At 44.8% G+C, this 22,884-nt stretch overlaps 2 protein-coding genes across 2 annotated transcripts; one reads left to right on the top strand and one right to left on the bottom strand.

Moving 5' to 3' along the window:
- Nucleotides 1–2,330: 2,330 nt before the first annotated feature.
- On the top strand, nt 2,331–10,651 carry kiaa2013 (KIAA2013 ortholog). The gene is made up of 4 exons (XM_024263878.2): nt 2,331–2,437; nt 4,813–6,231; nt 7,863–8,716; nt 9,708–10,651. The coding sequence occupies exons 2-4, from the start codon at nt 5,292–5,294 to the stop codon at nt 9,756–9,758; spliced, it is 1,845 nt and encodes a 614-aa protein (XP_024119646.1). The 5' UTR covers nt 2,331–2,437; nt 4,813–5,291; the 3' UTR covers nt 9,759–10,651.
- A 938-nt stretch (nt 10,652–11,589) lies between these two features.
- phc2a (polyhomeotic homolog 2a (Drosophila)) lies at nt 11,590–20,234 on the bottom strand. Its single transcript, XM_024263886.2, has 7 exons — nt 20,001–20,234; nt 18,302–18,463; nt 17,214–17,292; nt 16,665–16,776; nt 14,666–14,789; nt 14,313–14,544; nt 11,590–12,865 (listed from the first exon to the last, which is right to left on the bottom strand). Exons 2-7 carry the CDS (start codon nt 18,437–18,439, stop codon nt 12,711–12,713), a joined length of 840 nt encoding a protein of 279 aa, XP_024119654.1. The 5' UTR covers nt 18,440–18,463; nt 20,001–20,234; the 3' UTR covers nt 11,590–12,710.
- Nucleotides 20,235–22,884: the final 2,650 nt, after the last annotated feature.

Here is a 22,884-nt window from a genome sequence, read left to right as displayed (position 1 = left end):
GTTTCAGTGTTTCCTACTGTTTAAACCACGTGTGTCAAAGTCAAGGTGATCCTATCCGGCCCTCCAGATCATTTTATTGTTATTAATGACCCGATTTTATCTTTCACTCATTTCTAACTTGTATAATTTTGACAAAATATATTTTTTATGGAGAGTAAAATATTGAAAGTTATTTAAGGTTTAAGTTGATTTATTCTGGAATAATATTCCTGCTTTTTTATTAATCATAATTATGTTATAAAGTTACAGTTTTAATGTTTAAAAACGTAGTTTTAGAGTGTTCAATAAATGTTTCTCCTGTTCGGCCCGCGACCTCAGGTGTGTTTTGGATTTTGGCCCCCGTGTGATTGAGTTTGACCCCCCCCTGTTCTACAGTGTAGATCAGTCCTTTCTGTCACCAAAACAAAAACAATCTTAAAGAAAAACCTTTTCAAAGTTGCATCAATGTCAACATTCGATGTGTATAAAAATCTGATTCAGTTCATGAGTCATTCTAGGGTTCCAGGGTTTACAGACAAACCATCACAATCCACTCCACCACTTTGACTGGAACGACAGACGACTGGGCATGGGACCCAGTGTCTCCCTGCTGGACACTCAGCACTAAGGAGTTGGACTGGGGGGTTAAACCATCAAATAGTTCCCGAGCGCGGCTGTGTCTGCAGCTCACCGCTCCCCCAGGGGAGGGGTCAAATGCACAGAACAAATAATGGGACTTTAACTTTAACATCTCTGGGACATTATGTTTGGGTCCATTAGGCGCCGCCAGGTTGCTCCTCAGACTGTACAACAGCTCAGGGATGCCCTCACACAGATCTGGGAGCAAATGCCACAAGACACCATCCGTCGTCTCATTAGGAGCATGCCGCCACGTTGTCAATCAGGCACACAAGCTGGTGGGGGCCACACAAGATACTGAAAAGTATTTTGAGTTGCAGAAATGAAGTTTTGTAAAAATGGACTAGCCTGCCACATCTTCATTTCACTCTGATTTGATGGTGTCTACACGATTGAGCCTCTGTAGGCTGAACACTTGTATTTCCATTTAAAGACTTGGCATCCTTGTGTTCCTAAGACACTGCCCTGTCGTTATTTGTATAGATATCCAACTTCATATTGAGATCTGATGGATCTAATGTGTTTCTTTAAAGTGCTCCTTAAATTTTTGTGAGCAGTATATATTTGATTAAATTCCAAACCAAATACGAAATGCGCTCATGGAAATAACATCTCTTTGAGTAGAGTACAGAATGTCATCCATGTGTTCAGTAATGCTGCTGAACAAGACAGTTTCTATGTTATATTTTTAATCTGACCTTCAGGAGACTCAATTATCTTTAGTTTTGTTCAGGACAGATTAATGCAGCAAACAAAACAAGTTTTTATCTGTCATTAAACGGTCAAGGCCGTTTCAGTTTCCTTTAACTTCTAAGACGGTTTCAGCCAGAACTCGCTTGAAAAACAGATCTCATCTCAATGGGACTCAATGGACGTTATGAAATCCTTTGCTGGTCTCGACAAAGATCTGTTCTGGGTCCCAGACTAGATTCAGTCACTTCTTCTGAAGCAGATCACACAACAACACACCTATCAGTGAGACCCCTCCCTCTGCTTTGTGTTTGTTCACATGTTCACAGCAACGTCAGACTGAGAATGATGACAAATATCACAACCCTGAGAAAGAGTCGACATGTAATCTAAAAACTGACTCCACAACAAAACGTCAGCCATCTTAACAGAAGTCCAGACTGTCTGGAGACGATGATGACAAACATCCACATCCAGATGCTGATGAGAACACATTATCACCTCTTCCATGTGCTCGGTGTACGTCAGTACTCTGAATTTTTTTTCTTTTTTGAGAGAATGACGTTTATAGCAACGCATTTTGCCAAATGTTTTGATAAAAAAGTCATAAGTAGTAGTACAATCAGGTTTGTGTGCATTTATTCACACAGATTTCAACACACTGTTTTAGACCAAACTGGGATTTTGTGCTTATAAATCAAATGTCAAGTTTGATGGAATCGTTCTTCGGTCTGCTGCAGGAGCAGAAGAAGTCATTAATCAGAGCAAACACGGCCACAGCTCTACACAGACCTCGAGACATGTTAGCTGGTCTTAATAGAAACACAGAGAGTAATTTACAACATGCTGATGTTTTTAAACAGTTTATGTGCAGAACATATCTTTCATTATGATGATAAGACACCGTTTGAGAGTTTACGGACAAAACCATTTTGTTTGTAGACAAAATGGTTAATAAAAAAATAAAGTGAAGTATTTAGTAGGTAAATGTGACAATAATATTATCAGGCGTTATCAAGCGAGTCTCAGATGCAGTTGTGGACTCTGCCAGCAGGTGTCTCCCTTCTCTGAACTCTTGGATGATCCTGCATAGATCTGCGTCACAAGCTGTTGATCCTGAGCCGGAAGAGTTTTTTTTATCCAGGAATCCTTCCTCCAACGTTAAATCAAGGTGTACTCACCATTATACCTAAAGCCAATAAAGATACACTTCTAATTGACAATTGGCGCCCAATATGTCTATTAAATAACGACTATAAGATTCTTGCATCTGTCTTTGCCAGAAGACTTAAATCAGTGCTAAATTCAGTTATTACAGAAACTCAATCTGGATTCATACAAAACAGACACATCTCCAACAACATTCATCTTGTTCTTGACATTCTAGATTACTCACATCTGGTTTCTGATGATAGTTTTATACTCTTTTTAGACTTTTACAAAGCGTTTGACTCTGTTAATCACAACTTTATCTTCAGTTGTCTTCATAAATTTGGTTTTGGCTCTTTCTTCTGTAATACAGTTAAAACACTCTATTCTAATGCAAACTGCTCTATAAAGCTGAAAGATGGAACTTCCCCTAGATTCAATCTTAACAGAGGAATCAGACAGGGATGTCCCATCTCACCTTATCTTTTTCTGCTAGTCACTCAAACCCTTGCTGACTATATTACTCTACGTCAATTAAAAGGCATCTCCGTTTTTGATAAAGAAATTCTAATTAGTCAGCTGGCTGACGATACTACTCTATTCATAAGAGACAGCAGTCAAATTCCTGATGCTCTAAACCTTATCCAGTCTTTCTCTCAAGACTTCACCTCAATCTTAACAAATGTGAACTTCTTTCAGTCAAAGATTGTGCATTACAGTCAATCTGTAATATTCCAGTGAAAGAAACTGTATCATACTTAGGTATTATCATCTCCAAAAATAGTCTAGAAAGATGCTCTTTAAACTTTTCTCCTCTAATCGATAAAACCCAAAAACGTTTTAACCAGTGGCTTCAAAGGGACTTAAGTTTAAGAGGGAGAATTCTGCTCTCCAAAGCAGAAGGTATTTCTCGACTCACTTATTCTGCTCTGTCTCTGCACTTGGACAATCAGACTCTTAAAGCTATTGACCAAATATTACTAAATTTCATTTGGAAGAATCGTATTCACTATCTAAAGAAATCTGTATTAATGAACTCCTATGAAAAAGGAGGCCTAAATTTTCTCGATTTTACCACTTTGAATAACACTTTTAAAATAAACTGGATCAAATCATACTTAAAGAATCCACTCTCCATCTGGAATATTTTTCCGCATCACATCTTTACAAATATAGGTGGTCTCCGTTTTTTACTTTTATGTGATTATAATATTGACAAAATCCCAGTTAAACTCTCTGCTTTCCACAAACAGGAACTTCTTTCTTGGGCACTTATTTATAAACATAATTTTTCCCCTTATAATTTTTTTATTTGGAATAACAGATATATACGTTACAAAAACACATCTTTATTTTTTGATAATTGGTTTAACAATAATATCCTATTTGTGGGTCAACTTTTTAACCAGAATGGACATTTACTTAGATATGAAGAATTTAACCTAAAGTATAACCTCGCTGTTCCTCCCAAAGAATATGCCATTGTTTTTGATGCTATTACTAAGGAAATCTGTGAACTCTTTAAAAATACTGTCATTGATGAAAATGTTTCCTTTCTATCTCTAAGTGACACAACTGTTGGAAAATCCTGTTTTAATTTTGCCCGGAAAAACAACAAAGTCATACGTGGTCTTTTTCAACAAAATGTCATTTCTGTTCCCTCTGCTGTCTTCTACTGGAAAAGATTTGTCCCTGACTTGCCATGGAATAATATTTGGACTCTGCATCAGAAATTATTTATCAACAATAAGATGAGAGATGTTTCTTACAAACTTCTACATAGAATCTATCCCACTAATCAATACATGATAAGATATAATAAAACAATTGATCCTAACTGCACACAGTAAAGAACACCCAGAAACAATTAGCCACCTATTCTGGAACTGTAATATTACCCAAAGGTTTTGGAAAGAGTGTATTCGATTCATAAATTCCAAAATTGATTCTAAATTTCAGTTGAAATTTGAACATATTAAAGAACACTCCATTCAATATTAAATTAACAATTAATCTATTAATTATATTTGGTAAGTTTTATATTCACAAAGCAAAATTTTCCTTAACACAACTTTTTTTCCCTGTACTTATAAAAGAATTGGAATCTTATTTACGCACCATATCTAAAAGTGTAAACAAAAAAGCTATACGTATTTATGAAAGTTGTTTGTCTCTAAATATATTCAACTTGTCTTAAATGATTGTTCTGTAATGTATACATTGTAATGTTTATCTTATGTCTATTTTGTAATGTATATGCCGTCCCCTGGCATTCTCAATGTTCAATTTGTCATACAGTGCTGTTATGTTGTATTATGTTCTGGACAATAAAAAAAATAAAAATAAAAAAAAGAGTTTTTTTATCCTCAGTTATTATTATTTTTGCAGCACGCGCGCTTTTACAATAGCTGGATTTCATTTTCCAAACTTGTTTTTGTTTGGAGCGCGTTGAGCTCTCTCGGCTTCCGTACAAACGCTTTTTGGAGTTTTGCGACATTTCCGGATTTAGTACACCACTACGCTTGACGGCAGTACTGACAGATCAGAGTCCAGTCGAACTCAGACGGTTCTTTTTCGGGGAAAAACCGACAGAACCTCGAGCCTGGTTCGTGTACGGAGTTCGGAGCGCAGTTATTAACGCATGCGCAGAAGCAGGATGCGACTGGCGCCGTTTGCGCGGAGTTTGTTTGTTCACAGCTAGCTAGCTAGCTAGCAAACTCCCTGTAGAAGTCTGCCGCTCGGGTCCGGTCCGGTCCCGTCCAAACTCTCATGTAATTCCGAGGACAGAGCAGTCGAGCACCCTGGGCGGTTCGGGGCCGGCGTCCCTGCGGAAGATGTGGCTCCAGCAGAGGCTGAAGGGGCTGCCGGGCTTGCTGTCCAGCAGCTGGGCGAGGAGGCTGCTGGTGGGGCTGCTCCTCTTCCTCATCTTCTACTGGTACCTGGGGGCGGACCTGGCGCTCCTCCGCGGCTCCGGCATGCCCGGAGGGGCGGCGGGTCAGTGCCTGCTGGCCGAGATGCACCGGTGGCAGTCGATCGTGGAGCGGGGAGAGGGGGTGTACAGCTCCCCCCAGGAGCGGCTGGACGCGCCGTTCGTCTCCGGGAACGGACACATCCTGGTGGACGTGGACGCCAACAAGCTGTGGGTGTCGTCGTCCTCCGCGCCCGGCTCAGCGCCCGTGCACCAGACCGACTACTCCCCCCGGGTGGGCATCCACCTGGACGGCCAGCGCGCGGAGGCGCGTGCCAGCATGCTGTGGTTCCGGAAGGGCTCCGTGCTGTCCGTGCGCTGCGCCTCCCTCGCCGCCGCGGAGTGCGTGTCCATCCGCGAGGAGTTCGTGGCTCACCGCAGCAGACCCAACGTGTTCCTGCAGCGCGTGCACATCAAGAACCCCACGGACGCCGCGGCGGCCTTCGACGTGTCGGCGGCCAGCTCCTCGTTCGGCTCCAAGTTCTCCAGCAGCGTGGAGAAGCTGGAGGAGCGGGAGGTGCTGCTCTCCTCCGGCAGGGTCCCCGTGGAGAACAACCGGATCGTGCTGGTGGTGGTGGTGACCAAAAGGCTGAGCAGCCGGATCCAGGTCGCTGCCAAGTCCGAGTACAAAGACAACATCCTGTCAGTGGTGTGGACCTCCGAGCCCATCGAGTCCTCCAAGCTGGAGCAGACCTTCAGCACTCTGAGAGATGGAGCCAAGCAGGAGCTCGGGGAGCTGCTGAGAGCCTCCATGGAGGAGCTGGTCAGGGACCACCAGCAGGCCTGGGCAGACCTCTTCATTTCAGGTGAGCAGGTTCATAGGACAGATAGTCCCGACCCTGAGGTGAAGCTGAGGTAAAAGCAGAACGCTCTCTGGGGTTTCATCTGATCATCCAGTCTTCTCTGGTTTCTGGATTTCCTGTTGGGTCTCACCAGCTCTGGAGACCAGGAACTCCACCCGGTTCAGTCGCCTTCTAGCAGAGCTCAGTCTGGCTCCTCCAGCGTTCATGCCTTGCTCAAGGGTCCTGTCTACGGCTGGGTATCGAATATTATTTCCAGCAACTATTCGATTCACAAGAGCCTGGATCATTTTGATTATGATTTTTCTTTTTTTTTTTGATTCTCAGTTTTGAGTTTACACATTTGTTTAGAAATACATAAATCTGCTATATGTTTATAGGATCTATATGAATCTGATCCAGATCACATCCTGTAAATGTATCAGTGAAATAATGAGATTGTTAATATCATCCAGAGTTACAGTGATTCTCTAAAGAAGAAGTTCTAACTAAAATGTTCATTAACATTGGAAACATTGTTCTGCTTCTCCTGGAGGACGTTTCAGTTTGGCCACTAGGTGGCGATCGCGCTATAGCATTACACCTTATTGCAGAAGAAGAAAAAGAATGGGGAAAATATTGTGTTTTAGACCATAAGTAGTTACTTTTAATCTCATGTTTCTTAAAAAAAGTTTGTAAATTTCCTGTCTGAGTTTATAAAGATGTTCTTTTAGTCAGAATGTATGTTTAGGTCGACCGAGCGTTAGCATTAGCCGTCCTATAAGAAATCCCGTTATATGTTAGCATCGACCTAGCAGACCTCAGCTTTATGTGCTAAATCGGTCTATATATTCTTTAATCGATTATTGATCTATTAAGCTTAAATCAAGTCAAATCGATTCATTGGTTTCATTAACCCAGTCCCAGTCCTAGTCCTAGTCCTGTGGCTGGAATGGACTCTGCTGTTCCAGCAGCTTATTTCAGTTTTTTGTGTGTTGGATTTTAGGAAAACTCAAATTGAGTTTTTCAAAGCGGCTTCATCAAAAGTTCTGATATGAAGACCCGATTTTTGACCCTTTGCAGGCCAGCGTTGACCCTTTTACAGATTTGTTCCAGATAATTTGGCTCTGAAAGGGTTAACATGTTCTTGTGGGATTTTTCTGATGTATATCAAGAAAATGAATCCTGAAGTTTATTTCCTTCTTCAAATTGTTGTGAATCAGGAGCAATGCTGGAGGACAAAGAGCTTATTTGTGATGTGGATAACACTGGGAGGGACACGAGCTCTCTGCTCCGACTCAGCAAAGGTTGGAGGTGTGAGGGGCTGTAAGCTAGTGGGACAGCACAGAACAGAGAGCTCTCTGCAGAAGGGAAGACGGCATTGCTCTGCATCACCACTCAGAGGTGAATTTCTGATGATCTCCTGCAGAAACGATGTCCTACAAAACAACAGGTTTATTGATTTTGCCCAAAGACGAAACACCACAGTAGAGGAAAAGATGATGGCAGTGGGACTTTAAAAAGTCTTTCTCCTCCTGAAGCTTTTACTGAAGTTTTAGGGGATCAGATCTCATCTGCTCAAACCTGCTTAACCTGTAAAACATTCTCAAATCGTCCTTGAGAAAATGACTTTTCCACATCTTGTGTCCTTGGTTCAGGTGTTGAAATGAGGAAGATCACGGACTCCCACACCCCCTCCAGCCACACGGTCAACACCACCCTGTACTACATCCTGTGCTCCTCCTGGGCCCCCCTGCTGGACCGGCCGCTGAGCGCGGAGGAGCGCGGCCGGCTGGAGTCCAGCCTGAACTACGCCGACCACTGCTTCAGCGGCCACGCCACCATGCACGCCGAGAACCTGTGGCCCGCCCGCGTGAGCAGCACCGCTCAGATCCTGCAGCTGGTCACGCTGTGGACGCTGACCCTGCAGAAGCGGGGCTGTAAGGTCCTGGTGGCGGCCGGCGCCCACGGCGCCATGCAGGGCATGGTGCTCAGCTTCGGCGGCCTCCAGTTCACGGAGAACCACCTGCAGTTCCAGGCGGACCCGGACGTCCTGCACAACAGCTACGCTCTGAGGGGCATCCACTACAACCAGGACCTGATCAGCCTGGCGGTGCTGCTGGACGCGGAGGGGAAGCCGTTCCTCCACGTGTCGGTGAAGCAGCAGGAGCAGCCGGTCAAGCTGTACGCCTGCGAGGCCGGCTGCCTCAACGAGCCGGTGGAGCTCACCTCTGAGGTCAAAGGCCACACCTTCCCCGTCATGGTGACCCAGCCCATCACGCCGCTGCTCTACATCTCCACGGACCTGCAGCACCTGCAGGACCTGCGCCACACGCTGCACCTCAAGGCCATCCTGGCCCACGAGGAGCACATGGCCAACAGATACCCGGGCCTGCCCTTCCTCTTCTGGTTCAGCGTGGCCTCCCTCATCACGCTCTTCCACCTCTTCCTCTTCAAGCTCATATACAACGAGTACTGTGGGCCCGGCGCCAAGCCGCTCTTTAGGAGCAAGGTATAACCGGCGCCGCCGAAGGCCGCGGCCGCCTGCTCCCTCCTCCTGTGTGGTGCAAAGATTTCCTTTTGCGGTTGGGGTTCTGGGGTTTGACTCTGAGTGAACTTCTCATTTCCCTGGTGTGTGGAGGGAGGGCTCAGCCGTGCACACGTCTCACTGAAGATGATGCAGCAGTGTTTGGTGTGACTGCAGGGCGGCGGCCTCCGCTCTGCAGTCAGCTGCCGGCACTCCTCCGTCTGTTTGCACTTCAAGTCCATCCAGGAATGTAAAGTGCTGCTGATCGCAGATAAACGAGCACAAAGCTTTGGTTTTCCTCCTGGTTCCTCCTTTCATTTCTGATCTCTTTATTTCCACTGAAACCTTCAGAGCCTGAGGTCTGAACGGGGTTCAGGTGTGTCCTCTGAAGCTCCTCCTACTCGCAGGAGCGTTTCTTAAAGGTTAGAGGTGCTGCAGTGTGGCCAGCAGGTGGCACTGCAGGCAACGTCCCACTCAGTCAAAACTCCAAAGTACATCAAAGGAGCTTTCTGAGATCCTGTAGGAGTGGAGAACACATCAGCATGTCCTCGTATTTAAGCTGAAACATGAAGGACTGAAGCAGCAGAGGAGGCGGTCCTTGGGAATGTACCCCAGGCTGGAGGTGGTCATCCTCTCCTCCTCCACACACAGAAGTGCATCTTCCAGCCTGTTTACAGCAGCTCCAACACAGAGCTGCTCTGAAGCTTCAAGGTTTTCTTTCTCTCAGACCAGCATGGACTGTGCTCTTACTCTGGCGGAGTTTCTTTCTGCTGTTCCTTTCTCTTCCTGCCTTTTGATGATGTTTTATATTGAATCACTCAATTAAATGACCAAGAAATCAGTGGCTTTGGCTCATTTCTGCTCCTCCGTTTCATGTTTCTGCAGCACGTCTTTCCTCCTCAGCTTGCTTCTCTTATTGTGGATGGGGATGAAGTTTCCCATCAGCCCTTCTAATTTTTCTCTCTGACTTCACCAGGTCTCCAGAAAGCATCAGGACGACGGCTCTGACAGCCTGGATGCTGCATGAGCGTAGCTTCCGTCTGCTCTTTCTAACAAAGCTTCACACTCACACACTCGCTTATGGTGGGCGGAGTCAGGAGCTCCGCCCCCCTGTTGCATCAATAACCCCTGAATCAGATGAATTTTGTCATGCAGATGAATGTGTGCACGCTCAGGAAGACGTTCCCGTTTGCTGCAGGTCTGGACCCTGTCGGGTGTTCCATGTTCTATTCCAGGAGCTGCAGGTTCCCTCTAGTCCAGAAACATCTATTCGTGATCAAGAGCCACTCAGTCCTGTGGGGAGGGGGGGTGTAGCCCCTCCAGGACCCACAAACACCTCAGACTGCGTGGTGACTCTAAACTGCTCCATGGAGAGTCACCGGCAGTCTGATGTGAAACTGGAAACAAACCCAGAACTGAATCCTGAACTTCAAACCCGTTCAGCAGAACTTCCTGCACATTAACCCCCACGCCGTCTTGTGGGTCCAGATGACCCCTCCCACTTTAATGTAAACATGCCTAGGATAGCACAAGGGTTACAGCTGCCAGACCAACACCTGCATCAGGTGTGTTCAGGAAGCAGTGGAAGCCCCACCCCTTTTGATGATTTCAACTGGGCTTTAAAAGAACCATGATCCCCCTGATGGGTCAGAATGACCCAGCAGAATCTGAGCTTCAGCCTGAAAACAGATCACCTGATGGGTCCAGGTGAGCTTCATGTTGTGTCACACCTGTGCAGAGGTGGATCTGAAGCAGATCTTGAGACCGGTTCTGCTGGTTTGACTGCAGAACTCCAGCAGAGCGGTGTGTAAACACGGATCTCCTTCGTCTCGGTTCTGCAGAAGGCTTCTGTCCCTATCCCGACTCGTGGAAAAACCTTTGGGCCCAGAAACCTTTATTTCCCTCTGGATGTTCCTGGAGGGGCTGCACGGTGGCGCAGTGGTTAGCGCTCTTGCCTCACAGCGAGAAGGCCCCGGTTCGAATCCCGGCTGGGACCTTTCTGTGTGGAGTTTGCATGTTCTCCCCGTGCATGCGTGGGTTTTCACCGGGGACTCCGACTTCCTCCCACCGTCCAAAAACATGCTTCATAGGTTAATTGGTGACTCTAAATTGCCCCTAGGTGTGGATGTGAGAGTGGATGTGTGTGATATTCGGCCCTGCGACAGACTGGCGACCTGTCCAGGTTGTACCCCGCCTTCGCCCATCAGTGGCTGGGATAGGCTCCGGCACCCCCGCGACCCCGAAAGGGAGGAAGCGGTCAAGAAGATGGATGGATGGATGGATGGATGTTCCTGGATCTTATCTGAACACTTTCAGGTTATCTGGATCTGAAACAAAGAACCGGGCCAGAACACTTGAAGAACTTGAACAGATTTTGAATGTGTCGGGTAAAGAAGCCCGGTTCTGTTCCGGATGGTGGATCTGCAGGACCTTCAAACTACTGAGCACGTCTTATTAATGAAGAAATAATTTATATCTGGGAGCGTTTGCTGAAGCTTTAGTCCAAATGAAGTGAAGGAATAAAACGTTATTGATTTAAAGATCAACTCTGATAAAAATGTGTTTTTGTGTCATTTTTCTTTGATGTGGGACAAATATAAATGATTAAAACTGCATTTCTGAGTATTTCTTCATTCAAATTGTTTCAGCAGATGAAAAAAAGCAAAATTTGTGATGTAGAAAACACTCTGGGCGGGGCCACAGGCTCCCAGCTCCGCCCCATTCTGATGGATCCACTTACAAATAGATCCATGAACGTCTTTGTTTTCCTGGTTGAACTAGAATCCAGATCACGACAGACGCTGCACCAGCGAACCGCCAGCGACCCCCCCCCCCCCATCAATCCAGGAGAACACCAGAACAATCTAAAGGTTTTATTTACAGTTTGCATCTTTCAGTGTAAAAAAAGTAACAAAATACAGAGTTTTTTCTCGAGAGCGTCGACGACGTTAAGGCCGGATGTTTCTCCTCCACTTTGGTCAAAGTTCTGTCAGCTGCAGTGTTTCTCCTTTCCTGTGCGCACAGACCTGATGGAGGAGAGCAGCGGCGCTCGGCGAGGACGTCAAAACGGTTGAGACGACAACTACAATCTAGAACGATCACAAACGTTCAAAGAAAAACTGGAGAAACCTAAAGCTTCACTGACGTGGATCTTTAAATGAATTTGCTGGTACATTTTCTTCAAAACTATGTAACCCGTCAACACTTAAACACTAAATCTTTAACATGCTGTAAGCTTTAACCGTTAACAGGATCATTCCAGTAGATTACAAAGGAGAAAAGCGTCTCTGGAATGACCCTGTAAACGGTTGAAAACTTACAGTAAATCAAAGAACAGAAACTGGAGCTCCGGTGTTAAAGGTTAAATGAAAAGGAGACTAAAAGTGAAACTAAATCATCCTGATGTTTAAACTCTTTGATTTTCCATCCACAGAAAAGCCAAAAGAGAAGCGAGTTTCTGTTTCTGGTTGGACTGAAAGTCGCAGGTTTGATCTTGGTGGTTCTGCCGTCGCGTCCTGATCTCCAGGATGTTCTGTGACGTGAGGTCTGCTGCATGTGTCTGTATAAGTATTCAACCACAGCCCTCCACTGACTGCTGATGCACAGACAGGAAGCGTCAGACCAGCCTTTCTGAGTGGAAGCTGAGGGTCTGCCGTCACCATGACGACGCCGGATGCAGATGGAGACACTTCCTGACACGGATGTCCTGCTGCGGCTGGCGTGTCTGCGGGCGGCGGCGAGCGTCACGCTCCCGGACGACGGAAAGCTACCCGACGACGAGCCTCTATGAAAACTACTCCGCTCGTCAACACAGCCTAGAGCTCTCCTCCCACGGCCGTCCTGACGCTCAGCCGACGGAGCCGATGAGGAGCAGGAGCCTGAACGAGGTTTGAACTGAGGAACCTGAGCGTTGGTCTGCGAACAGCAGAGCTGCCGTTCCAACTCACCTGCGTGCACGTGCGTGTGTGCGTGTGGAGGGCTACGAGTCTCTGAGCATGCTAATCTGAGCGAAGATTTTGAGCGCCGGGCCCAGTTTGATGTTCATGGTTCCCATCAGGTGGTCCTCCTTCAGCAGCAGCAGAGCCTGTCCGTCGATCTCCTGCGAGCGGAACTCCTCGGCGCTCTCCAGACAGCCTGCAGAGACGCAGCGCCGTCAGCTCGTCACGGGAAGCTCCGCCTCCTCTGGCTGCCTCAAGGGTTCAGTTAGTTACTCTACGACATGCGTCAAAGTCACGGCCCGGGGGCCGGATCCGGCCCTCCAGATCATTTTATTGTTATTAATGACCCCATGTTATCTTGAGCTCATTTCTAACTAATTTGGACAAAATATATGTTTATGGAGAGTAAAATATTGAAAGTTATTTAAGGTCTAAGTTGATTTATTCTGGAATAATATTCCTGCATTTTTATTATTCAGAATTATGTTAAAAAGTTACAGTTTTAAAGTTTTAAGAATTGTCAGTCTGTTAGCTTTTTGGACTATTTCAGTATTTACTACGATGTTTTTAGGTTATTTTGAGTTCAGCTAATATTTCGGCTACACTCTAGCTGTTTTTTGTTTTGTTTTTGGTTGTTATTTTTTAGGCTAATTTAGCATTTAGCTAACATTTTAGCGGGCTATCAGCTTCACGCCTACATCACACTGGACATGGAGGAACAGAGGCCCTTATTAACCTACGGTCGACTACACATACAAACTGCTGATTGCAGACTCACACAAAACCACGTTTACACACAGACTCTTCAAGTCTCAGATTCATCCGTAAGTGATGTGTTTAAATGCTGCTAGAATGCTGGGTCATCGGAGTTTTGAGCTTTGATTGTGTTGCACACTAATCAGGACTTCCACACACAAACTGGGCTGAGTCTATTTTCTCTCCATAGAACTGACCTGTTATTGAACAACATATTAAAGGGTCACCAAATCCTAAATCAATTTCCAAAATTTCCTGGAGGAAAAAGCGAGAAACTTGGGAGAACTGGTTTAAATGGAAAATGGATCCGCATGAAAGCAAAGAGGATTTTTATATAAAGATTATATGTCATCATTTCAATGAATCCTGAAACGTTCTTCTGGTTGATGTCATGAAATGGGCGGAGCAAAAGGCCGAGTATGAAAGGAGTTCACAAAAACAAGTGATAACTCATAAATAATTTGTTTTTTGTTGTGAGGTAATATATGATCGTTTATATGGACATAAATCGAGTCTTAAGTGACTCATGGGATGTCCTCTTTAAGTGTAGAATGTTTACAAACCCAAAGACATCAGACGACCTCCTACTGCACAGAGATGATCCTCTCTTATTTTGAAAGTTAGGAACTATTTCCTATTTTAACAAATGTTCTGTTTAGGAATATAAAACATTTATATTTATCATAATCGTGTCTGCTTTTCTACAGTCAGAACCGCCTGTCGGGTCGGTGAGAAGTGGACCTGACTGGAAGCTCATCTCTGACGGGGTTTTCCTGCGGTGTGAGGCTCCTCCCCTTTGACCTGACATAGCTCAGAGAGGGGAGGAGCTTCAAGAAGCTTCTGGACTGACAGGTGCTGTCCAATGGAGTGTGTGCGGCTCCACTCACCTGGCAGGGCGGAGATGAACTCATAGACGTCCTCCATGTTCCACTGGCCCGGGTCGCTGGGTAAGAAGGCGTGAGGCAGCTCGGAGCCCAGCACCGCGGCGACCCGCTGGGACGGGGGGGACTGAGGTAACCTGTATCCGGACAGCTCCGAACACTGACTGGACTCTCCCTGAGCGGGCTGGACCGACGGAGCGGTGGAAGGAGCTGCAGGTTTCTGCAGAGGAGGAGGAGCCTGACGAGGAGCAAAGATCAGCAGCAGATCCGGGTTTATCCTGATGCTGCTTTTAATCCTGAGCTTCACCGACAGGAAGAGGAGGAAACATGAATCCACAAACACGTCTGCCGCCTCTCACCTTCTTCTTGGAGTCCATGTGGGCGTTTCTCCCGTTCAGAACCCGCTGCTGCTTCTTCAGGTTCTCCAGGGTGGACTTGCGGTTCGGAAACAAACCCATTCTCTTTGTGCATCCCACGTTGTATCTGCAGAGACCGGTTGGGCACATTTACAATGTCGTTGTTTTAGAGCATTCACAGAGATCCTGTTTCTATTATTGTGATTCCTTATTTATTCTTCTGTTTCGGAGTCACAGACACTCGATCTTACTTTCAGCAAAACTTTCAGCTCGTTAAGGATTTTCCTGCTCCTATTTTTGGTATTCGTACATTTTACAGTTTTTAACACAATTTGCGCGTTTTTTCAGCTCCAGTGAAATAAATGTCATTTTTTTTTATTTATACCATTTTTGCAGTTAAGAACATCCAGCATGTTCAGGAAATTCATGCTAGTACTTTTGGTATTGTGAAATTTTACGTAATTTTTTCACAATTTTAAAAATTTTGTGTGATTTTTTTTCCCAGAATTGATACAATTTTTACGCACTTTGAACCCAAAACAATATTAGAATGAAAACGTTCAGCACTTAAGGATATTAATGCGACTGAGGTTTCTTACGTTTAGCTAAAGCTCAGCAACATGCTAACGTTTTTGGCTAATTTAGTATCTAATAAGGTTTTCTGGGCTGCTCTTGAGGTTAGCTAATATTTCAGCTCCATGCTAACGTTTTAGAGTCGTGTTGGTTTTTATGCCTAATTATCGTATACTGTGGTTTCAAAGGCTAATTCTTAGTTAGCTAGTATTTATGGAGCTAAATCTGGGCCAATATTATTTGAAACCGAAATAAAATATTTAGAAAAAAATATTAATGTTTGACTGACAAAAGTAGGTTTCAAAACTCAAAATCTCAATTTCAAACTTTTTTTTTTTCCTTTTCAAATCTCAAAGTTTCAGTTTCAAAACTTTTGGCCCCGTTGTGGCGCGTTGGGGCGGGGCCAACACGAAGGACCAATCAAAATCGAGGAAGGCTTCAGTGTCGGTGCGTTCACAGACTCATTGACGGTCAGAAAATGTCTGTTTATTCTGTACTATCATAGTCTAAAGTTGTCCATAGACGGAGTAAAAAGCAGTTTTGTCACGTACAAACCGAGCGTCCAAAACGCCGTTCTATCCCGTTCAAAGCGCCGTCTTATTGTGTTAAATACAGGCGTAGAAAACGTCCTCATGGTTACTGAAGTGGATACGTGGCGGGTCGGCGTTCTCAAGCCTACAGAGCTCTGTTAGATACGTGGTGCTGGTACCACAGCGGTACCGGTACCACAGCGGTACCGCGTAGGACCAGTAAACATTTTACATTTGGCGCCGGTCCGGCCCGTAGAGGGAGTCACTGATCCCTCCTGACTGCAGGGTGCGTTTGGGGGAGGGGGAAGAGCAGGACCTCCACAGAATCAGCTCCACACGTGTCCCTTCCCTTCCGGGATGTGGGACCTGGCGCTGATGCCCCGGAGGTGCAGCTGGTGGGGCTGGTTATGGATCTACTGAGCTTTTTTGGGCTAATTTTAGGTTAAGCTAACATTTTAGCTACGTGTTAGCTTTTTGAGCTATTCTGGGATATACTGAGGGTTTTTCAGGCTAATTCTGAGTCAAGCTAATATTTTAGCATCATGTTAGCTTTATTGGCTAATTTGGAATTTACTGAGGTTTTATGGGCCAATTCTTTTTAACCTTTTATGCATTTTTATTCTTTTTTTTTTTTTTTTACAATTTTTCAACAAATTCTTAAAACTTCTTTGTGCACATTCTGCAACTTTAATCCTTTAGCATCTTTAGCATTGTCCAAATAGCTTTAGCATGTCCACCAAATCCTTCAGTCATTACAGTAGATTTATTCAGCATCTTTAGCATATTTTGCTAAACATTTTAAATGTTTCAGAGTTCAAGGTAGATCTCCTGTGTCCTCTGAACATGTGGTCTTAGTCACTGAGGTAAATGTGTCCGGCGGAGGCCGTGACCTCTCTTACCGTTTAGCGCACACGGTGGAACAGAACCTCTTGGACCGCTTGAACATGTAGGCGAAGTCCACCCTGCCGCACAGCTCGCAGGTCAGCATGGGCTCCTGCTTGGCCTTGATCTCTGACGGACACACGAGCACAGAAGTCATCACTACTGATAGAGACTCTTCTGAAGTCCAGCGGAGCATCCTGACCTCCGGCTGTTCCGCTCGTCACCACGAGGGGCGCTGCTGGTCAACAACAGCATCTGTGGTTTAGGAAATTAATCTTAACCATTTTACACCGGAGCTCCAGTGCTTCTGTTCTTTGATTCACTGTAAGCTTCCAACCGTTAACTTCATTCCAGTAGATGGTGAAGGAGAAAAGCGGCTGGTTGAAAACTTACAGTATGTACAGATTTTGTTTTTAAGCGCCACCAGAAACGCCTCAGAAGAGCTTCACTGCCGGATTCACTGAAGATCTGAACCAACCGCTGGAACTGACTTCCAGCATGCCCAGGTCTGCCGGACACAGAGGAGCAAACATCTGCACCATGAACCCTGAAGGACGAGGCTTCACCTTTGGACAGGAGGCCATCTATCTTTGAATCGGCCGTGCTCCTCCTCAGGCTCTCGATGGAGAACGACGGACGCTCCACCTGTGGAGAGGAAGAAGGTAAACTGAACGTCAGAGGATGAGCAGCTGCTTTCCTCCCAGCTGATAAACTCCAGCCTGAACAAAGAGGAAGTCCTCGCCCCAAAAGAGGCTCGACTAAAGTTTGCTGCTGATCACGTGGACACAGATCAGACCTTCTGGAGGAAGTCTGGGAAGTCAGACAAAACAAAAATGGAGCTCTTTGGCCACAATGCCTGACAGTAATTTGGAAGAGAAAAGGTGAGGTCGTTAACCTCTAGAAGACCAGCCTTCCCATCAAGCATGGTGGTGGTGGTATTATGCTGTGGGCCTGCATTGCTGCCGATGGAAGAGGTGCTTTCCAGAGAGTTAATGTGATAATGAAGAGGGAGGACGATGATCTTTGAGTTCTTCAAGATAACCTAAAATCACCGTCCTGGGCGAGTCTTGGGTGCAGGTATGTGTCCCAAAGGACAACGATTCCAAACACACATCATGAGTGGTCACGAAGGGTTAATTCAGGCTTGAGGTGAAGCTTTAGAACGGACTTCCCAAAGTCCTGACCTGGAAACATGTGGAGAAGGCTGAAGAAAAACGTCCACGTGGGAAGCACAGATATAACTGCACCGATTCGGTCAAAGTTTCAACCAGAAGCTTGTGGATGGCTCCTTAAAGCAGATGACCAGTAACCAAACATGAGCATCGGTAGATGTTTCAGACCCATCCGAATTGGTCACAGTCGACCCGTAATAAAGTCATAAAAGAACCAAACTTCAGGATTGTTTTTGTGACAGAAGTGTTCCAATCTACCAGAGAGAAACCAAGACAGCGTGACGTTGTGATCTTCACGAGAGGTAGTGGAGACGACTCACGACGATTAAAGACAAAAACCTGACTGAAAGCTGCAGCTCGGGGAACCTGAACTGCACCGCGGCAGCCCCCATGCCTGGTTGGGTCTTCAGTCCCTTTTCATGTGCCCAGATTCTCTAACCTCCGTTAGTGACGGCGGCGCGGCGCTCTGCTGCAGTACTCACAGGGAAAGGCTCCGCCCCCTCCTGGATCACAAAGCCCTCGATCAGGTGGGTGAGGATGTGAGACTCGTCTACGGTCTGGACTGGTTTGCTGTCTCCATTGTGATGGCTGCTGGTGCTGGTCCCATTCCCAGAGGTCATTCTGGAGCGCCGGCAGCACCTCACCTGAAACACAGCAGCAGGTAGACTCAAGGAGGAGGAGCCAAACCGAGGCTGGGCGATGCTGACGAATCAACACGCTGCTGAGTTCAGAGGATACAATCACAGCTCGTTAGTGCAGCTGAAGCTGAACGTTGAGGACTGAAGCTGAACTGTGAGGACTGAAGCTGAACTGTGAGGACTGAAGCTGAACTGTGAGGACTGAAGCTGAAACTACTGACTGAAGCTGAACGTTGAGGACTGAAGCTGAACCATGAGGACTGAAGCTGAACCATGAGGACTGAAGCTGAACCATACGGACTGAAGCTGAAACTACTGACTGAAGCTGAACCATACGGACTGAAGCTCAACCATGAGGACTGAAGCTGAAACTACTGACTGAAGCTGAACTGTGAGGACTGAAGCTGAACTATACGGACTGAAGATGAAACTACGGACTGAAGCTGAACCATGAGGACTGAAGCTGAACCATACAGACTGAAGCTGAAACTACTGACTGAAGCTGAACCGTGAGGACTGAAGCTGAACCATGAGGACTGAAGCTGAACTATGAGGACTGAAGCTGAACTATGATGACTGAAGCTGAACCATACAGACTGAAGCTGAATTATGAGGACTGAAGCTGAACCATGAGGACTGAAGCTGAACTATGATGACTGAAGCTGAACCATGAGGACTGAAGCTGAACTATGATGACTGAAGCTGAACTATGATGACTGAAGCTTAACTATGAGGACTGAAGCTGAACTATGAGGACTGAAGCTGAACTATGAGGACTGAAGCTGAACCATACGGACTGAAGCTGAACCATACGGACTGAAGCTGAACCATGATGACTGAAGCTGAACCATGATGACTGAAGCTGAACCATGAGGACTGAAGCTGAACTATGAGGACTGAAGCTGAACTATGAGGACTGAAGCTGCATCTTTAAGACTGAAGCTGCATAAAGTGATGGAAGTGTGTCACCTCACACACAGAGAACTAACGTTTCGGACTGTCGTTTCAGCTTCCACGGACTTGTTCCGTGAAGCCCACACAGGAGCAGTCCGCGGAGCTCCTTCAGCGGAAAGAATCGGTAAGTCATAAACGGGGGATTCAACAGCCTTCCTCCGCAGATCTGGCAACATTTCATCAGTGAGTGACTGCTAGTTACCCGTTAGCTTATAACTGAGTTGAAAAACTTTGATAACTTTCACTTGTTTTAAACTACAAGTGTTTTCTAGCATTAAAGTCTCTGATTAGACTCGTAAAAAGTTCATTTAAGTGAACTTTTTATGTTTAGAATTTCCATTTCGCTTCCAGATTTCTGTGAACTTCAGCAGAACAAAATCTACGCAGAACTTCAGAAAATCAAACTTTCTGTTCACTAAAGTTCAATCGGAACCATCTGGACCGAACCAGAACCGCCTCGGAGCGGCTCGCTTCCTCCAACCGTCCGAAACAGCTCCGTGAGTTTCAGCGCTCCTCTCGCTAACAATGAAGAGGGAAGAACAGCCCTTTGTTCCGCGGCTCCAACCCAAACAACGCTCCCGGTACTTACACCCCTCCGCCCGAACGGCGAGGAGCCCGCGCGCCACCGAACACGCCGAGGGAGAACCGGAGCGCCGCCGTCCAACTAAACCTGCTCGGTTAGCAACCGAGTCATCGCTGCGCCGCGTTGGGCTGTTCTCTCCGTCCCGAGCCGCTCTTGGACTCCGCTAGTCAGAGCTACGCGATCAAGGCACGCGGCGTGATGGAGGCTGCATCCGGCTGGACCTTCAAAATAAAAGCTGATGTCGGAAACTCCAGAACAGGGGTCACCAACAGGGTGATATATTAATATATATATATATTAAGTCTATGGGTGCCCCCATGGACCACTCAAAGTGCCCTCCTTCTAAAAATAGAACAACTCACTTGTGAGCTGCGTCTAAAATGACAGTTTTTCTGTTGCTGTTTTATTTTATGACATTTGCAATATGTGGATTGAAAAATTAAAATGTCTTAAAAACATGATGATACATGAACTTTAGATAATCTTAGGTGACCTCTGACCTACTCCAGTTCAAAGATCATTAATTTAGTTAAAATGCTGCAGATTTGTGTAAAATGTGTAAGTTGATTTTTCTTTAACATAACAGTTTATAAACATGGAACAACAGAGTGAAAATGGGACATTTTTCCCATGAAATGTTAGAGATCATCTGAAAATGTAACAATTATTGAGACGAATTGAGTATTGATGTCAGCTTGTTGTCATTGTCTATAATTATGGTGAAAAGTCAGAGTCTTTACATAGAGGAGAATCATTATTCATCAGTAATAATGTAGAACTAAAGGAAAACTAGATAAAATTTGTTATTTCAAACTGGTAGCCCCTGGAAGGACTCAGTACGGATGAAGTATCCATCGTTTTCAAAAAGGTTGGTGACCCCGTCCGCCATGCTTTAGTAGCGTTGGCCTAGGTTAGGTCAGGGGTCTGATACCTTTAACCCTTGTGCTATGTTTACATTAAAAGTGGGGTCATCTGGACCCCATAAGAGGCAGTAAAAGAGTCATTTAGTCTAGTTTCCAACAGACCAGAACCCAACGAGAGCCAGTCTCACTTTATCGTTTACAAACGCACTATATTTATGTTTTTTGCCATTTAGCTTTTAAGTATAACAATGATTGAATTACAACAGTGTCTTCCTGTTTCTATGTGTATCAGTTGTAACTCTTTTACTTTTGACAGCAGAACACACAAGTTCCTTTCAAAATAAAACTCATTCTGTGTCAAAACGTCCTCCTGCTGCAGCTTTACTTAAATAAAGCAACACAGTCAAGTATGATATTTATTAGCGTTATAATTTTGGTGTGATTTTGTTCTTTTAATCTAAAAAATTAACAACTCTTAGAAGAATCTATTAAAAAAGCTCAAAGCATTTAGAATAACCTGAGGTTTTTATTGAAAACACAAAACTCTAAATCATTTTGAATCATGTTTAACCACATTTGTTCAAAACTTTAACGACTTTAGTGTAACTTACCAAACAAAATCTTTTAGAGACTTTTATTTGACTACCTATAAATTAAAAGCACAAATTTAAAGAACATTTCTACAGAATATCTGACAGTAAGTTAAACTTTTTTTGCTTAGTTGCTTGATAAGTTAAAAATTTAAACAGAAATGACAAAACTTAGATAACTAATCTTTAATTTATTCAATCATTAGCACTTTTCCTCAAAGCTTAAGAGCCACAGGTTGCAGAATCCGGATCAAATTATAATTCTTAACTCTGATGTTTACTCAAATGTCCCAAAAATGTATCAACTGTTTGAAACGAAGAAAAGACGTAAGATAAAAACTATAGCTGGAATATGACTAAATGAAAAGAAAAGAAACCTAATCTTCTGGTTCAAACAGCACTTCTCATAAATCAAGTTTAATTGAATTCAATGGCTGACCACGTGCACATCAACGTGCACTAACTCATTGTGACTCTACACGAGTAGATCATTATGCTCCAACCAAATCTACTACGAATTCATAAACTAATTTGGTAACTTGTGTCTGATAATTTGTAAATTCTAAATGAACATCATGTATACCTAGTGTGGTAAAATGAAGGAACTCCGTTTCCTGTCACTCGTCGGGGTTATGTCAGGAAGGACGTGTCATAATCAGAATAATTCACCACTGCCATCATTGTTCGGACCCGCACAGAGAAAACTGAAACATTGTTGGTCAAAGAAAAGATTTACGTGTTCATGAATCCCATTTCAGCAGCGTTTCCTTGGTTTTTGTCATGTTCACACCAGGTTACAGTTGTTCATGTCTTCATTGGCCTCGTTTTTAAAATCCTCTGATCCTCTTTTGGAAAAGTGTTCCCAGGGATCTTTTAATTATGATTATGCCATTTTTACACAAAATGTAAAAACCTCTCATTCATTTTAGCAGAGCGGCTCGAGTTCATCATGAAAAATTTGCCTCTGAAACTCCAAGACTGTTGGTGCAGAGCAACCCCGCCCCCCCTTCCCTTCCCCTTTGCTGAGAGCTCGGAGCAGCGAGCGCGTGCTTGCTCAGCGTAAATGTTATTTTTAAACTACAACTACATTGTCACTCTTGTTGTTCCCTCAGTTTTGTCATGTTGAAGTTATTCAAAGTTGACGTTTCTGACACCAGCTCCTGACAGACACAGTCAGACTGAGAACGAGGCTTTAAATGTTTGCACCAGGAAGAAACCAATAGAAAGAAGAAGGAATAAAATGCATCAATGCTTCTAATTTAGGAGTAGAACCCTCACAGATCGTCACTCTGGACACCAGAGAGAAACGCAAAGATCTTGTGTGAGGAAGTCTAAAGCGGCAGAGAAGTATTTTGGATACTGAAGAGAAAAGTTACTGACTCTGCAAAATGTTCCACTTCAGATGAGTTTGGCCTGTTATATTCATCATATATTTTC

This window comes from Oryzias melastigma, linkage group LG7 (genome assembly GCF_002922805.2).
Source record: "Oryzias melastigma strain HK-1 linkage group LG7, ASM292280v2, whole genome shotgun sequence".
Lineage (NCBI taxonomy): Eukaryota > Metazoa > Chordata > Actinopteri > Beloniformes > Adrianichthyidae > Oryzias > Oryzias melastigma.
The sequence above is the reverse complement of the archived record's forward strand: the minus strand, read 5'-3'. Positions and strand labels throughout refer to the sequence as shown.